This window comes from Triturus cristatus, chromosome 5_1, assembly GCF_964204655.1.
Source record: "Triturus cristatus chromosome 5_1, aTriCri1.1, whole genome shotgun sequence".
In the NCBI taxonomy this organism is placed as follows: domain Eukaryota; kingdom Metazoa; phylum Chordata; class Amphibia; order Caudata; family Salamandridae; genus Triturus; species Triturus cristatus.
In genome coordinates, this window is record NC_140587.1 from 363,303,095 (window position 1) to 363,320,059 (window position 16,965).

The 16,965-nt window shown below is 42.2% G+C and overlaps 1 protein-coding gene across 2 annotated transcripts in view; it reads right to left on the minus strand.

Moving 5' to 3' along the window:
• The window catches only part of LOC146830894 (fibrocystin-L-like), a 1,907,335-nt gene that overhangs the window by 137,477 nt on the left and 1,752,893 nt on the right, over nucleotides 1–16,965 (minus strand). For both annotated transcript variants that reach the window (XM_085605084.1, XM_085605082.1), the window contains exons 71-73: nucleotides 10,391–10,623; nucleotides 9,752–9,919; nucleotides 906–1,063 (exon numbers count right to left, since the gene is read on the minus strand). In XM_085605084.1, coding sequence (XP_085461210.1) covers nucleotides 906–1,063; nucleotides 9,752–9,919; nucleotides 10,391–10,623 — 559 coding nt within the window. The remainder of the gene's footprint in view (nucleotides 1–905; nucleotides 1,064–9,751; nucleotides 9,920–10,390; nucleotides 10,624–16,965) is intronic.

Consider the following 16,965-nt stretch of genomic DNA (forward strand, 5'->3'; position numbering starts at 1 on the left):
AGTGCGTGCCTCAAGTTTTTTTTGTTTCAAACTGTGACTTTGAAATGTTACTTTCACCTGCTTGATGCATCCGCACAATGAATCCAGGAGTCAATGGCTTAGAAGAAATGCCCCAAAGTCGCTTTCTATATATTTTGTTTCATGTAGTATTTTTTTCGTGTTTGCTGTGTGATGTGGTGACATCAGCGCCTAGAAGATAGCTAATAAAATCTTCAGTCAGACCCTACAACTATATATTTCCTCACACATGCTTTTTCTGATATACAATAAACAGTCTCTGAAAGGTTTAAATGTCAATTGTATCCTCCATCAGTCGCATAAATAAGATACCTCACTGAATAGAAAAAAAGCAGTGTGTGATGTCTTAAGCATGATAGTTCCTCTGTGGAATCACATGCTTTAGAGAAGAATGTATAGTGTAATGATGTAATGCATTCCATGTCAGTAGCCGCGTCTCAGGGTTGCAAGACAGTTGCTGTTGGCTGTCAATGGATGAGGTGTTCGGAATAAATTAGCATTTAAGCTTACGTTATTTATCAGTCTGGTTTTATGAATTCAACCATTTCACACAGTGATCAGTACTGCTCACATGCAAAGATATATGTGCCTTTACTGCAACCGCTGAATATGAAGAGGGAGTTGCCATATATTCTTGTAGGTTCAAATGAAATCTAAATGAGGTGTAGGAGACCGCGTCGTTAAGAACTTATCAGTAAACTATAAAAGTGTAGTATGCTCATAATAAAGCTTTCTTTATTTGTTTACAGTAGTGAGTTCCATATCATAGCTTTTAAGGAATGCTCCAGCAACATAAATGGATTGACTGCATCTATTGACTGGCAAATCATTTTCGATGTACAATGCTATCATGAAAGCTAGAAATACATAGGTAGGAAAAGCCTTACTTTTGTGTCATCGACGTTCAGGAGCATTAATCGGAGTTTCTGAGGACTGGTGCTTGTGAAAAAGATATCAAAGTGTTTGTCGCTTGCTACAATGCTGTGAAACAAAGAAACTCTCTCCCGACACGTGTATCCTGAGCACCAGCCATGATCCTGTGGACCTACAAGAAAATATACAATTATAGAGAAACATGAAAACACTTGAAGGAGCTCACAGGCACCACTATATGTGCATACACAAGTGACGTGTTATTGCAGTCCATGCAAAGGTCCCATGCGATAAATGGGTGTCCAGAGACACAACATATTTTCAACACTGCATCCACCTTGACCAGAATTCTCTCTGATTGAGGGCTAATGGTAGGATTTCAATCACGTAGATGTCTTCTGTGAACACTCTTGTGGCTATTAGGAGTCATTTTCTTCTTTTAGAGTGTAATTCACTTAGTCATTACTCGTGAGACTTCATCCATTTTAAAAAAGTAAGTCGTTTATTAGATTAGCTTCACCCACGATAAGGAGTGCCTCCTCAGCTCGTAGTCCGATCAGCAACTGTCTCAGATCATCAAACCCCGAACCGGAGAAGGCTCCACACCACACATTCGAAGGAACACATTCTATATTACATACATAGATTTCTAATAGCAAGTACTACATAGGAACACAGTAAAACAAACCAAATAGGAAACCCACTACATCAACTCCCCCTTTATCATAAAACAATTCAATACGCAATAAATTCATGGTACCTAGCAAGAGCTCTCCTCAACCTGCCGCTATGACTAAATGAAGGAGCGGCCGATCCACTAACAGGACCAAAATGTTCATTTCTGGAAATAGGAACAGTTTTCACATCCGAATGTAACCAATGTGTCCACCCACAACTTTCAGTATCCAATTTGTGTTTCCTGCTACTAACCAACTTGGCTTGCTCTTGGGACTCATTCAGTAAAGTAGCTCCTTTGCTGACTTTGCTAACCTGAACTGGGTTTGAACATACTCCCTTTTGAAACCTTAAATGGTTTTTTAATCATTACCCAATCACCAACTGCAATTTCCGAGTTTCCTGAATAATTGTTTTTATCAAAGTTTACCTTCATACGATCCTGTTTTTCTTTAACTTTGTTTACCAACGTTTCCATTTCAGACCCATCTTTTACAAAATGTGTACTTTTCTTGCCTAATCAAGAGGGAAATAAAGTACAGTGTGCTTTTCTACCTCTTAGAAGTTTGAAAGGGTTGACCTCAGTGGTACAATGGGGAGATGTATTATGGCTCCATACTTTCTCCTCCTGAAATTTTCCTACATCTAGACCTGATGCAATAGCAGTTTGGATCCCTTCCTTCATAATTTTGTTACCACGTTCCACTAGCCGATTAGAAGAAGGTGAGTACAGTGCTACTTTAAAATGCTTAATGTCTTGCAGATCTAAAAACGTTCGTATTTTCTTTGACACAAAATGCGCCCCGTTGTCAGTGACAAGAACATGAGGGGCCCTTTTAACGAAAATACCATTTTCAGAAATGAGATGGTATTGTCTGAATCCGGTGAATCAACAAATTTATAGTACATCCATTTTGAATAATAATCTATTGTTAAAATGAGGTACCTCATTCCATTTGGTAGAATATTATAAGGACCTGAAAAATCCAACCCCACTTTTTCCCATGCTGCACCGGGAAATTGAGTGGGATGTAGTAGATGATGGTTTCCAGTGTTTATCTGACAGTAAACACTCCTCACAATTATTCTCCACTGCCCTGACCTGAGCATCTATGCCGGGCCACCAACAATGCAGTTTGTGTCTCATACAAGTCTTGGTAACCCCCAAATGTCCTTTATGTGCCATTTTTACAATAGTATTTCTCAGCTCTGTTGGAGGTACAAATTTATCATCTCTCAAAAGGATGTGATCCTTAACAGAAAGTTCATCTGCGACTTGTGCAAAGTTTCTCAATTCTCCAGTCAAATTCCTTATATCAGGCCAGATTTTAGTTGAAAATTCCATTAATTTAGATAGTACTGTATCTTTTAAACTAGCCTCTTTCCATTCATTCTCCGAAATTGTCAAGCTCCATTCATTAATAGCATCTACCACCGCCACACATTGAACATCCTCTTCTATCAAATCATCCTCGTCATCTTTTTCCATTAACATCCTTGATAGACAATCCGCCAGAAAAATTCTTCCTCCGGAGATATGCTTCATCTCAAAGTTATACTCTTGGAGTTTAGACACTAGTCTGGTTTACCTTGTTGACATTTTATTATTACCTGCCACGTTGCTAAATATAAAAGTAAGAGGCTTGTGGTCCTAAAAAATTACAAATTTCCGTCCCCAAATATACATTTAACATTTTTGTGCAGCCCAAACGCAGGCCAAAGACTCTCGTACGATAGTGCTATAGTGACGCTCAAACTGTTTAAGTGATCTTGAAGAAGAAGCTACTGTTTGCTCCTTGCCATTAACTTCTTGACTTAAAACAGCCCCTAAACCATTCATGCTTGCATCCACAGAAATGACTGAAATACAGTCATCTCGGAAAGTGTGAAAGGTTTGAGCTGAAACAATCAACTCTTTCACCTTTGCAAATGTTGCATCCAACTCTCTGGACCACACAAATTTCTGACCCTTTTTTAGTAAAGCTCGAAGTGGTTCTACGATTTGAGCATAATTGACCACAAACCTTGCGTAATACTCTGCTAGCCACAAAAACGAGCGCAAAGAATCCTTATCACAAGGTGCACTTGCTTCTTTCAAAGCTCTGACCACTGAAAATGTTGGTTTAATTCCAGATTCCGATATTGCGTGGCCTAAGTACTCTAATTCGTTCACTTCAAATTTGCACTTGTCTTCTCTGACCGTAATGCCACGTTCTCCTAAAATAGACAGAACCTTTTTTACTAACATATTATGTTCTTCTAAACTATCAGCAAATATTAAAATATCATCTAAGTACGTCTGCACATTTTCAGCTTCTTAAACATAGTATCCATAAGTCTCTGAAAGACGCTAGGCCGCCGATGCTAGACCAAAAGGGAGCCTCGGGAACTTGTAAGCCCCAAACGGTGTAACAGAGGTTGTCAGCTCTTGGTATTCTTTAGACAAAGGAACCTGGTGATAGGCGGACTTTAAATCAAATAACGAGAACCATTTGGCCCCCCCCAAATTCGCCAAAAGTTCGTGGATTCTGGGTAGGGGGTGACAGTCCACTTTGATGTTTTTATTTAGACCCCTGAGGTCAGCACATAACCTAATCTCGCCGGTCTTCTTACGAGCTACGACGATGGGGGCGACCCATTGGGATGACTCTGTGGGTTGTATTATACCTTGGGAACACAAGTCTTCCAGCATTTGTTTTAACTCACTTCTCACACTTAAAGGCACGGGACGGACCTTATGTGCCACAGAAGATGCACCAGGTAATAACCTAATATTATGTTCTACACCTTTCACTAAGCCTACTTTGTCATTAAATACATTTTTAAATTCATTCATTTGATCCATGTGATCAATTTTCGATTTTATTCACGTTGCATATAGACAATTGCCTTGCTCTTATGGGATTTTCATCCCCTGGTACTAAATACAGTCCCATTTTTGCTAAGTCTTTCCACCCCACAATGTTTTTCCCCTTAATTGCCACATAAATGTTAGTACGTATTGTTTTGTTCAACACCTGTAAGTTGCCCATGAAAAATCCCATCATATCGATATCTTCTTCGCCGAAGGATTTGGGATTCACGTCTACTTCCAACAAACTAACATCTCTGCACCATTTTTCATAAAAAGTAGAGTCTCGAAGAATTGTGATGGATGAACCAGAGTCTGCCATGACATCCAGTTCTATTCCATTGATAGTAGCCTCACACAAAGGACCCTTAATTTTGCAGGCCCATCCTCAAAATCTAGAGTCACTAAAAGATTGTCAAGGGACTCTGAGCACATTTCTATATCAACGCTGCTTATCTTCACAGGTTTCTTTTGGTTTCTACAGACTTTTTGAAAATAGCCAACCTTTTTACAAATAGAGCAGCGTTTACTCAAAGCTGGACAGCCTTTACAATTGCCGATGTGAAATTTAGAACTGCATCTGTAGCAGTAATTTTGAACTTTAGATTGTACAGGTTTGGTGGCTTTACCTTTTGAACCTACCACATATAAACCATCCTCATTATACTCTTCCGAAATCATGTTTACTTTTGGAATTGATTCCGGCAGCATCGCTTTAGTTGAAATTATAGATCTTTCAATGCTTAACACCAAGTCTATTACCTCTGAGAGTGGAGGATTTTAACAACTAAGTATTCTTTCTTTAATTTTAGGGAAAGAATAATTAAAAACAAATTGGTCTCTGATGTAATTATCCTGCAGAGGTCCGAAATCACATGAAATTGCTAGAATTCTCAAGGCGGAAATGTATTCCTCGACCTTTTCATCCTCCTTCTGTTTTCGCTTGTAAAAATTATGCCTTTCTAGACTAATATTCGGGGATTTCTCAAATTGTTTTTTAAGCCAGGCAATCTCTTCTAAATAAACATCCCATTGTCTGTCTCCTGATTGACCAGAAGGAGGAGGAATCTACGTTAAGCTATTGAAAATGCGTTGAGCCGCTAGACCCAGACTGCCAAACAGTAAAGCGAATTTTCGAGGAGGAGAATATTCAGAAGCATCAATAGCCACTAGGTAATTCTGAACTAACCCTAACCACTCTGTCCATAACCTAACTGGTTTACCAGGTTTATCTAAGAATGGAGGAGGTTGGGTGATTTCTCGAGCTGAAGACATATTTTAAAGTGCTCCTGGAGATGCTTGAAGTGCTGAGTGTATCACCGAAACACTCAAATTTCGATGATCCTACAGATGTTTGAAAGGAAGAGTATCACCGAGACACGCTTATTTAAAACGAAACCTCTTAAATTTAAGGTGTGCGTGTCACCGTGAAGTAAATTCTGATCACAACAATCCTTGTTGGAAAATCACTGGAGAACTAAATCCTGACGTAAAAATTATATTTCTCCCACTCAGATGGTGGCGTTTTGAATATCTTGTTTGCTATTCCCTTGGAAACAGGTATGTTCTACGCGCGATCATGCGTCTGCTCTAAAAGGATTAAGGTACCAAATGTTGTCTTGGAAACAACATAGCCTCCGTTCTGCGCGTGATCGTGAACGCACGTTTAAAAGTGCAAAGCGTGCAAGCAAAGCGTGAGCGTTATCCTGGAAACACACGAGCCGCCGCGGTTGTAGCGCGAGCCAAAACAAGCCAGGTAAATTAGTCAAAACAAAAGTCTCTGATTGCAAAGACTTCGGGCCCATATACGCCGTTACATGCAAAGTCAGCTTGTCGAGTAAATCATTTACTGATAATAGAAAAGGGCCTCAAGACAAGCTCACCCGTCATTCGCCAAGTCTGGTCCTACCGTAACCCCGTAACCTCTGAGAGCAGCACAGCGTGTCACAGGAACCAGGCGATGTCTTGAACAGCGTCGAAGGCAGCGTCTCAAAATCACTCCCAGGTGCACAAATTCAATCTCCGATGTACTCCGAGATCTATTCGTATCACTTATTCATTACTCGTGAGACTTCATCCAGTTTAAAAGTAAGTAGTTTATTAGATTAGCTTCACCAATGATAAGGAGCGCCTCATCAACTCGTAGTCCGATCAGCAACTGTCCCAGCTCATCGAACCCCGAACTGGAGAAGGCTCCACACCGCACATTCAAAGGAACACATTCTATATTACATGCATAGTATTCTAATAGCAAGTACTTCATTGGAACACAGTAAAACAAGCCAAATAGGAAACCCACTACATAGAGCCAGTCCAGTATCTCTTTGTACATCAGAGAGGAGGTTGGAAGAACAAAGACATTCCTTACATTTGGTGAGTCCAGCCAACACCTATACTTAGGAAGCCCATTCCCCTGATAAACAAAGGCATTGTAATAAGGAAGGCCCCTATAGGGTTCGGCTTAGATTGCACCCTTGGACTGCAGACTGGGTCTGTAACCTCAACATGAACAAGTGTGTAGGACTCCAGCTTGCTTCTACTCGTCTCCACCTGTTGCTCATTGTAAATATTTACAGAGCCTTATGGCACTGCCAGCTTAGTGAGAAGACCAGGCTCTACTCTGCTGATGAGAGTAGAAGGAGGGTAGATATGCACAGGAAACATTCAGTTACATCTTTATAACACAGGGTAGAATAAAAGCTTGAGGAACACGCTGTATGCCCTTCAGATGATTTGACGTGGGTGAAGTTTCCTCTTCTTTAGTATGCAGGCGGGTCAGGTGTTATTCCTGAATGATCGTTCTGTATATAAGCAGCAATCCTCCCATCAACAGGAACGGGCAAGGAGAGGAAAGTGTAGCTGATGGCAATTGGGAGTCTTTTGGAATCTTGGGATTTGGAATGACCAACACTAGGCTTTTTTGATTGGGTGGCCTGAAAATTTCCCATGGCTTCTAGACTGCTTGGAAGGGTAATAGGGCTGTTGAGCCGGCTATTGCTTTTGGTAGAATGGCTGATATGATTGATTAAATCAATTTGTTTCAAATCCATGAGCCCCTCAAAAAGGTTGTGCTCAATGTGCATGCAAGATGCCAAAGGATTTTTCATTCATCATCTCCATCTTGATATGCTGGAAGGCATCACTGCCAAAGTCCCATCGTGGGGCAAATCCAAAATGCTGAGCCATATTTCTGGTCACAATGAAGTGCAGTTGAGCTAACACTGGCATCATGACTCAACAGCCCTAGTTTAACCATTGAACAAAGGATGGAAGCATCAATTATGGTTGCAAATTATCGTTCTTCTTCACAGCGAATAGCTTTCGGTCCCTTCCTCTTCTCATCAGGTATGTGGTCTATATATGGGGCTCTATCATTTGACATCTGCTGGGTATAGCAACTCAACGAGTAAAAGATTTTGCAGCACCGATTGTTAAGGTTGCTAGGTAGAAGACTCATTTTACATATGTATTCATATATTGACTTTCCAATCAGAAGGCACTGTACAAGGTTTAGATGGACTGCAGAAGTGACTCTAGGAAGCCTGGATGACAACATAATCTGCTTCTGGATTTTCAGTTAAACAAACCCAGGTGTTTCCAGGTGCCCTGTATTTATTTTCAAGCACTGAGACACAGCACCGAGTTTACATCATTTTCTTACCTTGTAACCAGGTGTAGTTCACAATGGGAATCACATTGGATGCCTTCATAGGGGGATCCCTGAAGTCATACAGGAAGCAATGTTCCTTCTGAACTTGCACCGGTAGAACAAATCTCATCTGTCAATATAATCTGGCGGATAGTTTGCTGGTAGAGGTTTCACTTCCTCCGTGGGGCACGCAGTGCAATCATCCCACTGTTCTCCCTCAGCAGGAAGAGTTTTATCAAAGACCTAAGGACCAGGACCTTTGCAACTTTAAGTCCACAACTCTTGAAGCACTATTCTCCAGCAGTCAGTCTTCTTAATGGATGCTGATCCAAATATCCATGTGGACCTAGTCATAAAGTGAGTTCCTTCAATAATGGAATAAAGTCTGGGGCTCAGTTTCAAATCAGGAAGCACTACAACATATTTTTATATTCCCCTAGCAGGTAGCAGAGAACCTCTTTGAAGCAATGAGGGAGTTATATTCTGCTTTGGTGGATGACACACCTTCCTCAGGAACAAATAGACATCTCTTTGTGCCACTGCAGCATTATGAGGCATATATTATCCCATGTGTCGAAAGTCATAAATCTAAAACCAGGGAGTTAAATACGGTGACAGATGAGAGTATTTCAGGTGAAATTCAGTATAAGAAAAACGTTTGACATCAATCACACTCATCACACAAGAGATGCAATTCAATAGTTAGTTAACATTTTATTTAACAGAGATTAAGGCATTGCAACGCAGCTTTCTTATATTTAGAACTCTCATCATGATGACTGACAAGGGAAAAACTGTGGGGATGATATATACTGCACCAATTTCCATAACTGGCCTCTCAACAACAAGGCCATACTAACACTATAGAATTAAGGGGAGTAAGTGATTAATATTCTCTCAGATCTGACCAGCCTAGTGCCCCTGTAGAGTCATGATCAGCCTAAAGCAGTAGGTGCTGTGCTGTACTGACCGGGCAAATGCCTATTGCTTTTACAGGGAACAAGTGCAGATCAGTAGCTCCCACCTGACTGGAGGCCAATCGACCGACAAGTGAGAGCTTCCACCCTTTACATGTCTTGAGCTGTGATGAATTCATATTACTGATTTCATTGTTGTTGCTGTTATAGAAAACTTGTGTTGCTGCAAGAATACCTCGAAGTACGTTTGGGAGAGTCTACGCTAGCTATACCTATGGTAGAATTCAGCAGATATCGGATTGATGGTGGGTAGATTGGACCAATCCATGAATAGAGTGATATGTGAGATGGTAATGGGAGGATGGCTCTAGACTGCGCAGGGTACCACTGCAAGTGATGTATAACAAGAAAGTCTTTTACAGAAAACATCAAGATGTTTTGATCAAGGCAGAGATAATTTTGCCCAATTATGCAATTTGTAGAAAACATAGTTTTGTAAAATAGAGTCATGTGCAAAGTCTAGGCTTCTCAGTAAAGTTGCAGACCATGTCCTCAAAGGAAGACCTGCAATAAGTTATTGTTATGGAAATGTCTGTCAAAGCTTTAGTGTTTTTTTCTACACAGCTACATCATTGTATTCTGTCCAAATATATAACCACCTTATCAGGGTGTATACTCAGAATCTTCTTAAAGGCTATTTATAAAAGTAAAAATGTATAGTATAGCAGTGACTTAAATAATTTCAAAATAGGGCTGTTCTTTACGTACCATTAATAAGATCAATGTATCCATCCCCCAGTACCGCTACTGGTGACAGTCTCCTGGTCTCCGTATCAGAATCAAGGCTCTCAATAACCAGCATCTCATAATCTAGTCCTAAGCAGTTGTAACCTTCCCATGTGGACATATAGACACAAGTGGAATCTCTGATGATACCTAGACAAATGGAGACAAATTCAACAGTTTAAAGTGATCGATAACACCAAGCTCTACCTCCCTTTCAAAGGATAGGTTTCTTAATATTATATCACCACTTATTTAAGGTATAGTTTGTGCTTCTTATTTTTTAAATATTGCTCTGCATGCAAGAATGGCTTTGAGTGAGTGTTGGGACAAAAAGGTCAGCTGCATGGTAATGGATGTGTACCACTGCACTGAGTATCCAACTGTACTAATATATAGATCCCTAATGCTAGTTTTTGTTGCCCATCAACAACATTGGAAACTGGCCCCTGTGTGGGAGTATCTACAGGAGAGGAGAAGCTCAGAAAATGTCAAAAAAGTATCTGGATGAATTTACAAATATCGTATCATATATTGGCAGTTTATATCACTTTTACGTTAAAGGGAAAAACACTTTGGGACAGCAAGATATAAAAAAATACAAAAAAAATGTATACTTCAAACCTTTATTTGGTGCTATTTGTTTTACAGGTATGCGGGTGCCGTTGGGGTACATTAGCATCACTACTGGAATTCTATCGTCTCCAATACCATATGATGGAACTCCCCCCCACTGGTACTCAGACTGAGCTACCACAGAGCCGGGTTTTCCCAGGAGAGAGCCATCAAGGTCCTTCAGCAGAGCTTTCCTCTTGGCATCACAAACCATGTCCACACAGTCGGATGGATTTGCTTTTCTGCATCAAGAAAGATAAGTGACACTATTCATTAGGTTTAACAAAAACTAAAATTTTCAACTAGTTACAGGCACTTAATTGTTGTAGTGAGAATAGAGGTTGAAATTACCAGAAGAAAAAGATACTTACCATAATATTTGCCTCGGAGAGGAATAGTCTTCCCTCACCTTATCATAATTTATATTGAGGCTTCACATGAGTCTGGAAAAGCATTTACCCAGTAATGATTCTCATGAGCTGCCAGGAGGCTCCATGTGGCTGTAGCCGTGACTCCACCTCTGGATAAGAAATCACTTGAATATACTGGGTGCCAACCGATTCCCTGGCACCAGTTCCTGATACTTTTTTTCTAACTTATTGAGGTGTGTGGATAGGATCCAAGAGAACCATAACCATAGCAAATGTGTTTGCATTACATGGAAATATATTAATCATATCACTAACCCAATGGGGAGGGTGAAGGCTGGTGAGGAATCTGCGGGAAGGTAATGTAGCCACCAGAAAACATGTCACTGAAGTAACTTTTTCCTCTCATCGATACATCCTGGAAATTCCTCACCTTCTGATCGAGTCCCCAAGCTGTACCTCTTTAGGAGGTGGCATTAAATAGTACTGCTTAGTCAATGGAGTAATGCAAAATACACATCACTGCACACCTGAGATGTGAGGAAGTAGTGCTTAATAAAATCATGCAAGGATGACCAGGTAGATGCCTGGCAGGTGTTGACACCCGGGACACCGCATGGAAGAGCTGAGGAGACTGTTGTGGTCTTTCTAGGGCAGGGCATACCAGATCTTAGTACAACGGTTGACCTAATGATAAATGGTGCATTCAGTCAGAGCTTTTCCGTTTGTAGGTCTCACTTGCTGACAGCGCATGCGCTGACTGCTGAGAGGGGTATTGTTTACTATAAAGGCCTGCCCATTGCATACCATTCGTTGGCTTGATTGTCACTCTTCTTTGCTGGCTCCTAATTGGAGTGATCAGTGTCCTTCCACTGTCCATCAACTTCTCACACTGTGATTCAGGTACTATTTTCTTTACTTCCTTTCCCTTCCACAACTCACCCTAGTCTGTCTTGCTTCTTCCTCTCCGACCCCCGTGCTCCATTTTTCTTCTTCTTCTCCTCCGACATAACCCTTCCCTGTGTTGCATTTTCTATTCCCACCCCCTAATTGGGGTTTAAAAAGTTTTTTCCTACAGTCTCATTGCCTTCCTACCCTGCTTTTGTTCAATCCTTCTGTTTTCCATGCTGCCCACACCCACCTGACATAAGAAAACAAGCTATAAATGTTCTTCCTTGGATCAGGCCAGGGCTTGGCCATCTTTACACTTTGTGTACTGGTTGTAGTGTGTCAGAATTAGTAGCAAAGTGCCTCTATCTTAGTACTGAAATGTAGGCTAAAATACTTAGGGGCCTATTTACGAGCCTGTTTGTGTCGCGCTTGCACCACGCAACATGATACATGCACAATGGAAACCTTAAGTGAGATTTATGAAGCCATATAAGACTACTTTGTGTGGCCCTGAGTGGCTTCATAAATCTCGGGTAAAGCAATGCAGCGCAAATCACTGAGTTGCCTTACTCTGCGCAAGGGAGGCATTCCATGGGCATTGAGTCGGTGTTTCCACGCAACTCCCATGGTTTCTGAAGCATTCCGAGATTTACCAAAACAGGCATATCTGGGAATGCGCAAAAAAAGGTACTCTCTCCCAGGATATGCGTAACGAGAAGAAATATCTATATTTCTCCTCGTTACTTCCCCTTTTTTGTGTGCTGCAGAAAGAAGGAGGAATACATTTCTCAGGATTGCTTTTGTGCTGGAAGGTGTCTATCCTGCACAAAAACAATCCTGCATGCAACAGTTGCACTCTTGCACCATGGTGAAAAGGTGCCTGCATTGGCGCTGGGCTGCCAAAAGGGCGCCAACACAGGGGAAAAGGCAGGATCGTGCCATATTGCTTTAAATATGCCACATTCCTGCCCTTTCTCTGTCACGCAGTGCAGCGCAGCACGGTGACGTGCTGCGCTGCACTGCATGACAACTTCATAAGTCTACCACTTATTTTCATGGAATGCGTTACAAAGTAATTTCCATGATTTATGCGTAGTTGCTTCCTGTTCCCGCTTTTCAACATGGGGCATACATTTTTCTTTCAGAAACCGTCATCATCTTTCACAAACAGTAAATCTGCAGGACAGGCAGTTAGCAAGTTTGCTAAAATGAAAGTTACACCAATTGAGCGAGCATTTGGGACTGTGACCAGTCACCTCAGACGATGCTGTATTACAGACAGGCCATGTAAGCAGTTCTGATTGGAGTACATGACTCGGAAAATTGTTTGCTACAATTGTGACTCATTTCGATCTGTTCAAAATGACCACCTTTATTCATCGATCGCTTACTCAGTTTATTGTTTTTTCTTATACCATTCCCTTTTGTATGTAGCACTTTTCATTGAGAGTTGTGTTGCACTTTTAGGAAAAAGCAGTGACGTAACACAAAATGATGGGCCACTACCAGAATGTGATGAGGGGCCCTTGAATCTCCCATATGTTACAGGTCTTCATGAATCTTAGGCTGAATATGTCTTCCTTGAATGTTGGAGCCCCCTTGCGCTGTACGGGCTGCAGGGGCCTGCGTTACTCCTCTGATGCAGATCTGCCAAGTATTTGTTGCTTGGGAAAAATGGTACATGATATATTATGCTTCAATCTGCATAATGCCCTGCAAAAACCAAGTCCCAAATGAATTCACATCAGTGTTAAATACTGTGTAAGGAGATATATTGCTCATCACAGTTCCCATGCCAGTGTAATCCTAATAATATTACTTTGCTCAAAACTAGAATTCTTATCAAATTGCTACAGTTATAAGCTGGAGTGCTGGTAGCATATCTAAGAATCCAACCAGTACATAAATGTTCTGGGTGTAGGACACTGCCAATAGCACCAAGTCACCGCAGAAAGTATGTCTGTTTTGCTGCTTAGTTATGCTTGTGGTGTTGGTGCTCATTAAGTCAGTAATGCCCTAACTCAGTTAACCTAGTGGTGCTGTAGTTTAGTTACTGGATGCTGAGGTCCTGCTCAGCTATCACATGATGGCTGCAGCTCAGTTAGTCATGCAGATGTGCTCCTGTTGGTGCTGTAACTCAGTTACTGTAAACCACAATGCTACTGCTTATTTTTGTCAGTGGTGCGCCAGTTAAGTTTCTAAATGCTGGTATGCTGCTATTTCATTACTCCAAGGTGCTGCAGCTTAGTTATTGCATTTGTTTGTGCTGATGCTTCATTACAGCAGTGGTACTGCAGCTCAGCTACTGTTGGCCAGTCTGCTGCTGCCTCATCGCTCTTATAGTGCTGCAGCTTTGTTACTGTAGGACAGTCTGCTGCTGCTACATTACTCCAGTGGTGTTGCAGCTCAGCTACTGTATGCCGGTCTACTACTGCTTCATTACTCCAGTGGTGCTGCAGCGCAGTTACTGTATGTTGGTGTGCTGCTGCTGCATTACTTTAGTGGTGCTGCAGCAGCTCAGTTACTGTAGACCAGTCTGATGCTGCTTCATAACTCCAGTGGTGCTCCAGCTCACTCATTGTATGCCACTCTGCTGCTGCTTCGTTACTTCAATGGTGCTTCAGCTCAGTTACTGTATATTGGTGTGTTGCTGCTGCATTACTTTAGTGGTGCTGCAGCAGCTCAGTTACCGTAGACCAGTGTGCTGCTGCTTCATTACTCCATTGGTGCTGCAGAAAAAGTTACTGTATGTTGGTGTGCTGGTGTTACGTTACTTCAGTGGTGCTGCAGCTCAGTTACTGTATATTGGTGTGCTGCCGCTGCATTACTTTAGTGGTGCTGCAGCAGCTCAGTTTCTGTATATTGGTGTGCTGCTGCTGCATTACTTTAGTGGTGCTGCAGCAGCTCAGTTACTGTAGACCAGTCTGATTCTGCTTCATAACTCCAGTGGTGCTCCAGCTCACTCATTGTATGCCACTCTGCTGCTGCTTCGTTACTTCAATGGTGCTTCAGCTCAGTTACTGTATATTGGTGTGCTGCTGCTGCATTACTTTAGTGGTGCTGCAGCAGCTCAGTTACTGTGTATTGGTGTGCTGCTGCTGTATTACTTTAGTGGTGCTGCAGCAGCTCAGTTTCTGTATATTGGTGTGCTGCTGCTGCATTACTTTAGTGGTGCTGCAGCAGCTCAGTTACTGTAGACCAGTCTGATTCTGCTTCATAACTCCAGTGGTGCTCCAGCTCACTCATTGTATGCCACTCTGCTGCTGCTTCGTTACTTCAATGGTGCTTCAGCTCAGTTACTGTATATTGGTGTGCTGCTGCTGCATTACTTTAGTGGTGCTGCAGCAACTCAGTTACTGTGTATTGGTGTGCTGCTGCTGCATTAGTTTAGTGGTGCTGCAGCAGCTCAGTTTCTGTATATTGGTGTGCTGCTGCTGCATTACTTTAGTGGTGCTGCAGCAGCTCAGTTACTGTAGACCAGTCTGATTCTGCTTCATAACTCCAGTGGTGCTCCAGCTCACTCATTGTATGCCACTCTGCTGCTGCTTCGTTACTTCAATGGTGCTTCAGCTCAGTTACTGTATATTGGTGTGCTGCTGCTGCATTACTTTAGTGGTGCTGCAGCAGCTCAGTTACTGTATGCCGGTCTACTACTGCTTCATTACTCCAGTGGTGCTGCAGCGCAGTTACTGTATATTGGTGTGCTGCTGCTGCATTACTTTAGTGGTGCTGCAGCAGCTCAGTTACTGTAGACCAGTCTGATGCTGCTTCATAACTCCAGTGGTGCTCCAGCTCACTCATTGTATGCCACTCTGCTGCTACTTCGTTACTTCAATGGTGCTTCAGCTCAGTTACTGTATATTGGTGTGCTGCTGCTGCATTACTTTAGTGGTGCTGCAGCAGCTCAGTTACCGTAGACCAGTCTGATGCTGCTTCATAACTCCAGTGGTGCTCCAGCTCACTCATTGTATGCCACTCTGCTTCTGCTTCGTTACTTCAATGGTGCTTCAGCTCAGTTACTGTATATTGGTGTGCTGCTGCTGCATTACTTTAGTGGTGCTGCAGCAGCTCAGTTACCGTAGCCCAGTCTGCTGCTGCTTCATTGTTCCATTGGTGCTGCAGAAAAAGTTACTGTATGTTGGTGTGCTGGTGCTTCGTTACTTCAGTGGTGCTGCAGCTCAGTTACTGTATGCTCATATGCTGCTGCTTCATTACTCCAGCGGTACTGCAGCTCAGTTACTGTATGCCAGTCTGCTGCTGCTTCATTACTCCTGTGGTGCTGCAGCTCAGTTACTGTATGTCTGTTTGCCACTTCAGTGGTGCTGCAGTTCAGTTACCGTAGGTCAGGGTGCTGCTGCTTCATTACTCCAGGGGTGCGGCAGCTCAGTTTCTGTATGTCGGTGTGCTGCTTCTTTGTCACTTCAGTGGTGCTGCAGCTCAGTTACTGTGTGCCAGTCTACTGCTGCTTTATACTTCAGTGGTGCTGCATCTCAATTACTGTATGCCAGTCTGCTGCTACGTCAATGCTACAGTGGTGCTGCAGTTCAGTTAGTTTTTAAAAGGATGGTAATAAGCTTATCAGTTTAAATGCAATTGCTGTGGTTAGCCGGCACATCAGCTTTCTGACACACAGGCAAACAATGTTTGTGTAATGGGTTAGCATGTGTGAAAACAGCTTTAATGGGTGGATGCTGTCAGACTCCATTTGGTGGGCCAATGGGCAGACAGGGGTTACTTCGCCTCACATGTGTTGGTTGAAGTAGTTTATCACTGGCGCCCATCCTACCATGGCTCTGTAAATTGGGCTTAGTACACCCTTTCTGCACTGTACTCTCAGGGTAGAGAGGACAGCCAATCATGTGAGCAGAATCATATCTTCGCGGTATAGATACTTAATTACAATGGTGGCAGAGTATCTATACCGCCAAGATAATGGTCCACTTACCTGATTTAGAGGCAGGAGGACCCTAGGTTTAATCATTGCAGAGACTACTCCATCTCCGGCATGATTAAATCCCTTCGCCTGCCCTGTGGAGTAAGGGCCGTCAGAGGTGGATCTGTAAATCCGCCCACCTGATTTACATGGGCAGAATTAGAGGTCAAATTTCACTGACTATCACTGGCAGGAAAACCCTGACATTAAGGGGCAGTGAAAAATGCTAAAGTTTGTCCTTAACCTGGGAAAGGACTTCCATAGCAAGTGGAGCATTGTATTTTTTTTTTTCAAAAAGAAAATCCTGTTTCGCGATTTTCTTTTTGAAAATCAAAAAAAGAAAACTGTTTGATGAAGTGTTCCGTCATGTTGATGGAGCCCTGCACCAAACA